The sequence below is a fragment of the Montipora foliosa genome, chromosome 10 (assembly GCF_036669935.1).
Source record: "Montipora foliosa isolate CH-2021 chromosome 10, ASM3666993v2, whole genome shotgun sequence".
NCBI lineage: Eukaryota > Metazoa > Cnidaria > Anthozoa > Scleractinia > Acroporidae > Montipora > Montipora foliosa.
Genome location: NC_090878.1, coordinates 6176862 through 6189361, shown reverse-complemented (window position 1 = coordinate 6189361; position 12500 = coordinate 6176862). Strand labels below are relative to the sequence as shown.

At 37.5% G+C, this 12500-nt stretch overlaps 1 protein-coding gene across 1 annotated transcript in view; it reads right to left on the bottom strand.

The window, feature by feature from the left end:
* LOC137974353 (succinyl-CoA:3-ketoacid coenzyme A transferase 1, mitochondrial-like) overlaps positions 1 to 12500 on the bottom strand; it is a 20435-nt gene that overhangs the window by 7742 nt on the left and 193 nt on the right. Inside the window, exons 2-13 of the mRNA XM_068821287.1 lie at positions 10837 to 10951; positions 8838 to 8928; positions 8308 to 8350; positions 8063 to 8155; positions 6799 to 6948; positions 5907 to 6013; positions 5504 to 5564; positions 3913 to 4020; positions 2708 to 2822; positions 1233 to 1327; positions 1009 to 1057; positions 335 to 407 (exon numbers count right to left, since the gene is read on the bottom strand). Coding sequence (XP_068677388.1) covers positions 335 to 407; positions 1009 to 1057; positions 1233 to 1327; positions 2708 to 2822; positions 3913 to 4020; positions 5504 to 5564; positions 5907 to 6013; positions 6799 to 6948; positions 8063 to 8155; positions 8308 to 8350; positions 8838 to 8928; positions 10837 to 10951 — 1100 coding nt within the window. The remainder of the gene's footprint in view (positions 1 to 334; positions 408 to 1008; positions 1058 to 1232; positions 1328 to 2707; positions 2823 to 3912; positions 4021 to 5503; positions 5565 to 5906; positions 6014 to 6798; positions 6949 to 8062; positions 8156 to 8307; positions 8351 to 8837; positions 8929 to 10836; positions 10952 to 12500) is intronic.

The window sequence follows — 12500 nt, the reverse complement described above, 5'->3', positions numbered from 1 at the left end:
CATCTGGGCGTGGCTCAAGCTTTTTGTGAAACAAAACATGTTAAAAAGAAAATTTTACTTCTGTTCCTCTTTGCGTAATTCTGTGTTTCTTCGTGGAACCCTAAACGAGACCTTGGCGGCTTAAAATATTGGCGCTTTGCCCAGAACACCCTAAGCGAGACCAAAATCCAAAATTTACACCCCTAAGCGAGACAATAAGCAACCCCATCTGTTTCATATAGGAGTCCCCTCCCCGGGACTGAAACAAGGTCCACAATAGTGAACCAACCTCCCCCCCCCCTCTTCCTCCCACTACATCATCCTTGCTTTCCTAAATGCTACCATTTTAACATACCCTCTGATCATGGCAAATGATTCATCACTGGAAAAATAGGAGCTTCCAGGAAGGACAGTGACAGTCTCTTTGCCTGCAAAGGTTACAGTATGTCACTTTTCATTTGCATTTGAATGAAAGTTTTCCTTATTTGTAATTTCTTTAAAAAATGGCTGCTTAATGGTCACATACCATGCAAACCCTTCCCACTCTTCCCTTCTGTATCAGTACGTTGCACAAGACAGGTATTGGCAGAAGTAAAGTAGCTTTCATTAAAAATAAAGACGGAAATGACATCTGACAGTAGGCAAATTCTTTAAATAATATATGCTCTTGTTAGTGCTAAAAGATTGATCATCAGCTTAGGTACATGGTCATCAAAACACATTTGTGCCAACACATTTTTCCCTAACATACTCAATGGTTTGCAAAGGAGCTTCCAATCATTACTTTCTGGGAGTTATAGACAACAAGCTTTCAAGCCTTCTAGATCAAGAAGGAGTGTTTAGCTATTGTGCTTGGATACCAAATGAATGCTTTGACCAGTACTTGGCAAATATCAAGTGCTTGCAACAGAGCGTGAGAGCCTGACAGTCACCCCCACCAACATATCCACTTACTGTATAATTTTTCATGGAAAGACAGGACAGTTTTGGCAAACGAATTAGACATTAACTGCTACGGAATAAACTTACCTGCATTGATAAGATCAGGATCTTCTTTTCCTGGTCTTGGAAAGGGTCCCTAACAAAATTATTCCATCAGAACACACTGTACAATCAAACATGACTATTTGAATAGATTTATCTCAGTCTACTAGTACTGGACTATTATTTTATATGTATTTATCCATTTTCAGCATGGTGTTAATAGTTGCTATTATCAACATACATGTACCAAAAAATTGCAGTTGACTTACTATTCCAAGAACTCCATTTTCACTTTGAAGGACCACACTCATCCCTTCAGGAATGTAATTGCTTGCTAGCATGGGCATACCAATACCAAGGTTTGCTGATTGTCAGTGAGTCAAGAAAAACTTTTAAAAATCTGTGCACAGCCAAGAGAGATTGAGCCACATGCATGTGATCACCAAGGTATTATTTCAGTTAAGAAGGTGTTGATCGAGAGATTACCAGTAATAGTTACTTAAGGGGACCACAAACTGAATGGTTTTGTGGTCTAGTTCCCAAGTCTCCCGTGGTTAAATTCAGAAAGAGCGCTTTTTAGGGAAAGGAAGCTGATCTAGGATTTGACTCATGATAGAACAATTAACATTGTTTTTTTAAGTTACCCTTCATTGCTTCTTCTAAATGTATAATTTAGTTTGTTGATCTGCTTGAAAATCACACTTACAAAGTCCCAGCGGTACAAAGGACTGTTGCCACTTAATGTCACACACAATAATTGAAGACAAGGTATATATTGGTGGGAGGAAAGAGGTTGCATGGGGATAAATTTGGTGTCGTCCAGGACCTGAGTGCCACCTGCCACTGCAAGGCCAGTTACTGGGGCTTAAGGCTGGTGTCAGCGTGTGGCATACTGACCACGCACAGAGCACAGCTGCCCTGAGCATCATGTACCTACGTCAAGCTCTTAGAAAGTTGGGCCAGCAAGGGGAGGTCTATGTGCTACAGTTGTTTCTCACCCAGGCCAGGGCAACCCTGGCATCACTTCAGTGTGGGACTAAAGGGTTGGTGCCATGCATCAACACTTATCCATAAACCATTTTCAAAAGAAATGACAAAAGCATAAATATGACAGAAAAGGTATCTATACTAGTAGGAAGAACTACTTTATAACTACCTTATAAAAGGGATAAACCTATTAAATCACACAGGGAGGGTGGGAGGGGAAAAGGACTCACTTTAACAGCAGTCAAGAATAAAATGACAATTTCTTGGACAAGATGCGCTAAAATGTCCACATACAACAAGCCATTAGCACCAAGGGGTTTTTGTCGGTTTCCAATGGAAAAGGATTACAATACTGTCAGTCCTTTCAGTAGGGAAATACAATTAGTTAAGAGTGCCTGCGAGTCCCCAACCATTGCAATTGCCACGATTGGGCACTGTTAAAAGACCCTCTAAAATTCAGTGACCTCATATTTCTTTCCAAATTTTGAAAACCCATTATATTTTCATACCTTTATGACAGTTTAATACTAATTACATTTCTAACAAAACATATTTTTCCTTTCCACAAGTTTCACTCACATTTTTATTTCCAGTCAAGTATTGTGTGTGTGGCTTTATATGCACACACTCTCAGCTGAAAACCATTTCTAGTCTCCTAAAGCAATGCCACAAGGGACAAAGGGGAAAATGTGTCAGTCACTGATTAGAAGCTCAACTTTTTGGTAAATGCTGCCACTATGATAGACATAAAGGATACCATACATTCCATCACTAAACTCTAGAGCAGCTCTTTTAATAATTCTCTCTCTCAGTTCTGCACCAGGAGATTTCTTCGTGCCACTCTCAGCATTGTCAAGGGATAAAGTTAGTCTCTAAAAGGATAAATTAATTAAAAGACTTTTAACATAAAGCTGCAGTGGTCATGTAGGTGTGCCTATAAACAATTCTCATGAAATAGCCCTTATGTGTGATGATGTCTGACTAGCTGATTTCACAACCAATTAAGCCTTGAATTTTCAAACATCAGACAATTAAGTCTTAAAAATTTTAGCTTGAGCTGAATCCCAAACGAGAAAACTTAAAAAGAAAACCCCTTGTGCAAACAGTATTGCATTTTGTGCAAACGAGGCTTAATTGGTGGTGAATTTTTGAGCATATACATGTATGCCATTATCGTGCATGTAAGGCCTATTGAATTCCATTATTATAGAAACAGTAATTTTGCTTTCCTTCCTTCTAGTACACTATGTGCTTGAAAATGATCGTGTGACAGTATTAATAATAAGCGTGATGTTATCAAATTATTTGAAACTGGCCAATAGATTAAAGATTGAGCCAGTACAAGCAGTTGCAAAAAGGTTGAGTCAACACTGAATCAAAAATTCACTTCTTTCTAAAATCCCTTTTCCAGTTCAAACAAAAAGTCCTAATGCCCTTCCTCCCCCCCCCCTTCCTTTTCAATGCTGATACCCTTTAGTTAGAATACCAAGTGGAGATGGAAACAACTTTGTTTGGGGGGGGGAGGGAGGAAATGCATTGTATGGTTGTTTAACAGTCACTGTGAGCTAGTGTATCAACTCTTTTTGCAGCTTTTAACTATATAAACTTAAGGTTATTTTGATGTAACACATGTGCACATGATGCTACTGCACCAGCTTGTTTGTTCAGTACCATACATGTATTGTTGTGTAAATCGTTTATAAATAAATTTACTTGAATTTAGATTGTGGTTTGCATCCTTTTATGGAAATAATTATATATATGGAACATTATGCCATGCATTACATTGATCAAAAATTAAATGACAAATCCTTAACCACTCAAGTCATTACTCAAACAATTATCAGTCAGACTGATACTTAATAGTAATTCCATCCACTCTTTTACGTTCAATAGAACAAAGCAAAACTTCATTTGGACAATAAGAAATTTATTTCCTATGATTTTTTAAGGAAACCTCACCTCAATTCTCTTTTCATAGTTGGAACCCTTTAATAACCCTTTGACATAAACACCTGGTAGATGAACGTCCTCTGGTGGAATTTCACCATTTTCCACTATTTCTTCAACCTACATGTAGCATGAAATTATCATTACTGGTACATTTACTCAACAGAAATTGTGAGGCAATTCTGTAATTAAATGAGTAAGATACAAATAATCAGCACCTCCTCAAAAGAGCTCTTTTCTTCTAGTTTACACTAATTTCTTCATGACACCCAGAATTGTCTGATGAAATTAGCATTCCTTTATGCAACCAATACATTATACGCTGGGATGGCACTAACTCATGTGATCATTATTAAAAACTTAAGTCACCCATAGAACTTAAAAAACAGCAGATCAGACAGATACTTGTAGTAAATAGTATTATAGTACTAAATTATAAGGTTGGTTGATATAATACACCACACTGAAAGAACCTCAGGGAAGTTGCAAATTTAGTTAAGTGGTCGGTCCTTGGGATTAAAACATGTGCATTAACTAGCACTGCCAGAGCAAAGGGTTTATCCATGATTGTAATTAGTTAACAGGCCCATTACTGAATATGAGCATTCCAGTTGCCTAGAAGTTGTAAACAATAATAATTATTAAGTTTCAATGCAACATCAATCCCACCGATGTTGCAGAGTTGAATAGTCCAGAGCATTTTAGGAGGGCTTTGTCAGTCAGGGATATACAAAAAGTAATGCCCTCAGTTGAATAGACTCTAATACATTACTTAAATATGCAATCTGAACTTTGCCCAGACTGGTGAGGCATTATAACTCAAGTGGTGATCTTACTAGGCTAAAAAAAATCATGTTAAGTAAGTCTTGAGTGGCCATTTTACCTCTTCTTTTTAACACCGTGTAGGACACAAATGTGCTTGTTAGCCGACCGGCGTTCTTGAAAATGTAATCATAGTGTTTATTTTAAGTAAGGTCACCTAGATATGTCCAGAAACGCCCCTATATAATTATTATACATGCACAAAGATTTCAATAAGCATCACAACGGGTTCCTCATCCAATTACTTGCCTTTCTGGACATACTGTAAGTTTATTTGGCATAGAGCTCTATAAGCTGTACGATAATTATCAGAAATTCCCTAGAGACCTCTGAAATCAAGAGTTGAAGTCCTTGTTTGGAGTGGCGTAAAATGTGACATCAGGCCAGGCAAAAAGCTGGAGTTTAACGGGAAGGGGACTTGACATATTCAAGTGAGGCCTTTAACTTCCTTCTACCGGCATGATACACTACTCTGTTTCCATCTATCAACCTTGCTGGAACAAAAGTATTCTTTAATTTCACTTGCTTCATTCTCTTCGCACTATACTCCTGTTTTGCAAATACTAATATATAATGACTCCTTGCCATACGAATGCAATGCTCTCGGACACGCATTTTTAGTGCAGTTGTAATCCACAGATCATCTGATTAAGAACATCTAGCTGACATTATTTAACGCCAGACAATTTTAGTGTGTCAGTGGGGAACCCGTGGGAGTCAATGGGTTAAGGGGAAGGTACATAAAATAATATAAATTCAAAATAATGGAGTAAACAATTACCTCAGCTATGGTAAACTTGGCTGCTTTTCCCATTGGTGCATTGAAATTCTGTGTTGTTTTACTGTAGAAAATTAATATTAATAAATATATTGTTATCACCATTAGCATTGACATAATTTGCTAAAAATAAATAAATTAATGACATCAACACCATTGTATTATATAATAAATGCCTGCAATATGATTTAACACAATATGTATCTCAAAGTCCTTCACTTCTGCAAAGAATTTTAACAAAAGCGAATTTATTACCGGTAATAGTTGAAGGTTATATAATCAACCATGGATTCTTTTGGCACCAAACAAATTGTGTCATCTTTATGTAAGAAAATTAATGGCGAAATTCTATGATTTAGACAAAAATATATACTGGGTTTATAAACACATTTATAAACAACTTTACCTGAAAGTGAGATTTCCCAATTTGTCAGCTTTCTGTGCCTTAATAAGGGCAAAGTCACCAGTAATTGCCTCCTCCATAATATAGTTCTGGCCATTGAATTCCCTTGCCTGCCAGGCAAAGCACTTTGTAAATTGAGTTGAATAAAAAGGGGGAGGTAGTAAAATAACTGAGCTAGTAATAAAACCAAAATAATAATATTATTATTATTATAAAAAAAAAGACAGTACTAAAATAATATCCCAAACAAATAACAGACATAGTAAAAACCTGTCATTGTATTGGGCTTTTGTAAAAACCAGGTTGGCCAGAAACTTTTTGCCGAACAAGGTGAAACCCAACAAGAAGAAGGAAAGTTGCTTGTAATTGCATCATTAAGGATATGAAATGAAATTATGTTGCAGCTAGGTGACCCTCCCTACACACCACCATGACAGCTTATTAACAATGGCTCATCATATATGTACATTGTATTTGATATGATGCCTTAGAACAAAAGCCTCATTCCATGCTAATTAATCCAGATAGCTGTAAATTGACCCAAGCATCCCCCAGGCTCCAAATAACAGCAGACACTGTTAGCCTTTATACTAAACCAAACAATAATTATTACAACAACAGAGCCCTGCCTCAGCTGTTTTGCACCTCTCCCCCTCCCCCATGGGTAAAGTTGGGGTCAGTACCAGTGCTGGTATCTATAAAGCTAATCTGTGAGAAATTAATTTGGTGGGTAAGGTATTTGGCTTGTTGGTTTTATGATATGCCCAGCAGAGATGCAACTTTCGTCTGGACCACTAGCTGCTATATCCTAACCCTAGGGTTAGGATAAAATTGTGCCAATTAAGAAGACTTGGAAGTTATGTGCAAAGTGGGTCCACAGATATTATTATTTTACCTCTCGTGGATGGCTAGGGATCTGTATGGTTCCATCCCTATTGTACTTAATAGGTGATCCGCCATGATGTATCAAGGTACCATATCCAGTTGGGGTGAAAAATGCTGGGATCCCTGCACCTCCTGCTCTGATTCTCTCAGCAAGGGTTCCCTAAGATCAATACACATCAAGTAAATCACTACAGAATTACCGTAGTTATTTAGCTATAAGCCGAGACCCTAAACTTATTATAAGAGATATGATGATGGCCGAAAGCTTTCGAATAAAATTGGAAAAATCTTGGCTATAAGCCGAGACCTAAGTTTCTCGCAATCTAAGAAATTTTTGCTGAATTTTCCTCAGACGAAAGTGCTCCTCTTAGGAAACATGTTGAAAGTTACTGTGTTTAATTACAAGTTCAATAAAATCACACCAGTTTTTAGAAACAATGAAAAGTGTTCTATTTATTGTAAGCAATTAGCCAACCAGCGCGTTCCTGAATACTAACGTGATCCAAATATAACATACTCTATAAAGTGAAAAAACTTTAAGTGAATGCCAATAGATGCACAGTCAGAAACAATCGCTTACCGTCAATCGCTTATAGTCAATAGTCAATCGATCACATTACGTTCGCCATGACAAAAGCTCGTCGTTCATCGTACAATATATGGCTTTCAAGCTTAAAGTTGTTGCTGAATCTGAAGCTGTCGAAAACAACTCAGAGACAGAAGACAACGAGCTCTACGCTAAATAAAGAGGGACAGGAGATTGACGATGATGAGGACAATGAGTTCGAGACCAAGAGTGAATTAAGGCAAGAGTGATGCAGATGGTGAGTAAGTCTGTATTGTCAGTTGAAAGCTCTCTACAAAACGGCTCCTTTAGGAGCCACCAATTCTATAAAAGTTCAGTGACCAACAGTTTTAATTGGTGTCTCTTGTTTATTGTGGCTTAATTATTACTGGGAACTTGGCTACGAGCCAATTTCAGAGTTTGCACATCTGAGAAAATAAAATCTGATTAAACTCTCGGCTATAAGCCAAACTCCTTTGTTTGGACTTTATTTGGCAGATTGAAGTCAAAATTTCTGAAAAAATAGCTTGGCTTATAGGTAAATAAGCACGGTATTAAAGCTTTGAGACAAACACATACTAAGTTTATTATGCTGTAAATGGTGCATTCGGTCAAACAGTGGAAATTCATCTGGCTTAATTCCAAGTAGCAGTCCAAATATTTAATTTTACATTTTTCTATAAAACATAGTACAATGTAAACTTGTCACCTGTGGAGTAAGTTCCACTTCCAACTCTCCAGAAAGGTACTGGCGTTCAAATTCGGCATTTTCACCAACATACGATGAAATCATTCGTTTGATCTGCAATTCAAGAGAAACTTATCGCTCCATGACTTTTTGTTCACCAAAACCATTAGATTCATTTCACTACTGTAAAGGATACACATGAAAAGATTGATCAGCAAAACAATGCAAACTTTAACAAACCAATTATGGGAGCAAAATAAACAAACCTGTTGGGTTTTAAGAAGCAATCCAAGACCAAAGTTATCAACTCTTATAATGAAGAAAAAAAAAAAAAGAGTAACTTGGAGTGTTGTTTTACGATTTTCTAGAGGGCACTGTCACTGGGTTTCTACAGTCCAAAAAGTTCACTGAAATTATCAGTATTTTATGTACATGAAGGGTACATGAAAATGCAAAATTTCAGGAAGAGCAACCATGGTTCAGTCACAGTCTCAAAGACTTCTCTCACCAAGAAAGAGTCTTTAATTGTCACAATTTTTGCCTGGGGAACAATAATGGTTAAATTTCATGCATGTGTTGACAAGCATTAATCTGCAACCCTACTACAGGTCTATATACAGGTGTCAGTGGGAATGGTCAACTACCCTATCACGTTAACACATTTCAAGGTTCAGGATGTTAAATCCACCAAAACAGATGCCTTAATTGTCTTTCACATAATCACAATAATATTTTAATCCCACCCCTTTTTTAAACTGTCGTGCAAGAAAAATTATTGTAAGCATCAGTCACCTACCCTGCATTGTTGCTGACACAAGTCAAGTTTTTTACTCCTGATTTGAGAAGCCCAAAGATCAAGTTCTCAGGAATTCCACAAAGACCAAAACCTTTAACATCCAAAGAAAAATATAAGTTTAACGTATTATCACATAAAGAATTTGATTAATTTAAGGGGTGGACTCCCACGGGTTTATTTTTGGACTTGCAATAATTATGACAGTATTATTGTTAGGAGCCATTTAAGCATTTAAGGGCCAAATTGAAAGGGCTCCATGAGAGAGCCAGCAGAGGTTTTTTTTTTTCAATTGTGCAGCAACTTAATTGTCAATTTACCTCAGCTTACTTAAGGGATCTCTTTTCATACTACCGTATCAAAATTGGATGATAGTTTTGCTTTAATAATCATGCAGTCAGTCTGTATGGTCTAAAATAGTTTCCTGTATTCGGAGCAAGGGCGTTAGTAAACACAGGAACGGTACGGAACAGAATATACCGGAATAAATCGTAATATGCCCAAATGAGACGGAATAACACCGGACTGAAATGAAAAGAACAAATGACACCCCAATAAAGTGGATTATAAATTATACCGGAATGACCTTGAAAATGCCAAAATTTGGTGTTTTAATTAGCGGCGACCAATTTTCGGTTGTTTCCGTCAGCTTGTTGTGTCACATGTGTTTTTTCCTTTTGTAACATTATTTTGGAACACTTCGATCACGAGAAAAAATTGACAGGTATATCCGTGAATAATTATTTATTGTGGAAGTAATATTTTTTTCGTGAACAAATTCAGTAGCAAGAGAAACAGAATGTTACTCTTAGCTAATTGTTTTTGTCTAAGGATCTCTGAGGCGGCTTTCACTGTGCCAATCAGAAAACCTGTGAACATTTTTATTTCATTCTGACAGGTCAATAGTGTATTGACCAATCACAATCAAGTTAAGCAAACCACAAACTAATTACCGTTGCTCCATTTGTGCAAACAGGCAGAAGACTCTTTTTCTCTTCCTGATTGTTGGCAATAATGCCATCGAACCTGAACGCACTGTTCCCTTGTTTGAAGAAAGAAGTCAGAGCACAGGAAAAAGATCGATTGTTCATAATATATTTACATGAAGAATTGTGAGAACATATCGTGACTCGTTCCAAGCCTTGTTACTTCCCCTTTAATGTAAACTTTTTTTTTCTGTCAGTCTCTCTATTCTGCACACTCATTCTCTCGCAGTCTAGAATGATAAAAATTATGTTTTGTTCCTTGTCATTCTGGTCCACGCTAATAAGCTTGATTCTGGTGTCCTTCTGGTTTATTCTGCCTTATTCTGGTGTCATTCCGCCTCGTTCCGGTATATTCCGGTACCATTCTTGTTTATTGCGACTCAGTCCGGTGTCATTCGGTTTTATTCCAGAGTCATTCTGCCTTGTTCCGGCATATTCCACTCTTTCATTCACAGTTTAGAATTTTGTTCCTCGTCATTCCGCGCTAATCAGCTTGATTCTGGTGTCCTTCTGGTTTATTCTGCCTCATTCCAGTGTCATTCCGGCTTGTTTCGGTATAATCCGGTACCATTCTTGTTCATTCCGTCTCATTCTGGTGTCATTCCGCCTCATTCCAGCATATTTCGGTATTATTCCGTTCCTTTCCTGTGTTTAGTGATGCCCCTCAGAGCATAAGGGTGGCACAGTGGTGAGAGCACTCGCCTTACACCAATGTGGCCCAGGTTCAATTCTTGAGACTACATGTAATTAGTAATGAACTTACATGTATTGCAAGGGAATGCAAACTTGTGATTGAGAGGCACCCTGACCCCCTTTCTTAATGTTGGTGAGAACAGAACTGTATTTAAATCTCCTAACCCGGATTGCAGGCTCCCACAGTCAGTGTCATACAACAGTCCTAAGTTCAATTTACTTTTTGCATTTAATCAGTATATTTAAGTGCAAATAATTAAGTGCATGCACTCCCAAGCAAAAAAGAAAAATCATATCAATATTAAAATTATGTTGTATCTGACCTCCTATTAGTAATTTTGCACCATCTGGAATTCCCCTCACTGCCTCCTCTCCACTATTATAAAACTTTATCAATCGAGATGAGCTTGTTGAGAATTTACCAGTTACAACAGCTGGCTAAAAATTGTAAAGAAGGAAAAAATTGGTTTGGAACTTGAGAACCCATCCATGCTCCCAAAATCAACTAGAGCCAAACAGAGTCCAATGTCGCTCAATGGTATAATTTACTATTTTAAAACATCTCCAAGCCCTGAAAACTATTCTTACAATCATTTCAACTCTTTTTCCATAACAGAAATACACTGTGGCAAACTGTAAGGCCCTTTTACCGTATATGGTTCTCCCAAAGTGACCGTCAGTGGCCAACTTACAGTCAAGCTATGTCATGCATGACCAGTAGCTGCGAGACTGAAATGAACATCCGCATTCCTCTTACTAGGTTTTTGCATCCAGCCCTTCAATTATTATCAGCCAGTGATTAGAGCAAAAATTTGATGATAGTGATTATCATAGTAGGAACAACAAAACCAGTGGCATGATACAGCATTCATTTGGTAATGCATTAATTGATAGTGAAAGGGTTAATGGGGACATACCGGTAGTTTTTGAGTGAATCTAGCTGTTGTTAACCCTTTCACTCCCATGGGGTTCCCCATTGAGGAGTAAAATTGTCTGGCATTAGACAGAGTAAAATCTATACGTGGCACTCTTGGGAGTGAAAGGGTTAATTTCAACACGGTCCTCCTACATCTACATTCTTATGAGTATTATGATTGCTTTATAACTTAGAGCCCAAACTTCTATGAGCCCAGTAAGCGTACTTAGTAGAAATAGGGACCTCTAGGAACGAATTCAGCTGGTGGTTTAAGTGAGATTTGAACCTGGCACAACCACATGCAAATCCAGTGTAACCCATGAACCTTGCTGAGGTTCCCTGGCAATTTCTTATGTGGGATGACCACACCTTTAGCCAGTGATGTTACACCACTGGTCATATAGTGTAGTGCCATTGGGAACAATGTTTAGTTTGTCAGCCTATCTGTGTTATCTCTATGCGATTTTCACTATGCCCAAGCACATTAAGCGTAGAGTAATACGTGCTCTATTTCATGGTTGACTGGAGCAAAACAGAGCTTACATAAAAATGTCAGCTTGACAGATGCATTGGATTGTGTTGACATCCAGCCAGGATTATTGTTTCCTTAGCTGAACAACAACAAGCCTTCTATATATTCATGTCCAATGTACCCTGTTTCACATTATTGATGAGGGGTCTTCTACAAGTATTTATTGTTAAAAGGTTACAGACAAATATCTCATTTGTTTCCTATCAAAAGGTACACACAAATATATTGGCAACAGAAGACATGCCGGCATTAAAGATTTAAGTTAAAGGATGTCAAGAAAAGACATTGAAATGTTGTGAGAATGGGTGTGACAACAGCTGGGTTAATGAGGTAATATGACTGCTGACAATCTAAAAGGACCTATTTGTTGGGAAACATCACTTCAAGAAAAACTCTCAGTATTTTTTCTCAAATCTTAAAGGATATAATGCATCATTATTAAACGTGTTAACATTTTTTTACACCTCAACAAAGGATCAAGAAATATAAAAACAGTGATCACGGTTTTGCTCTGTTGCAATTGTTTGTTCGTCTCAAGT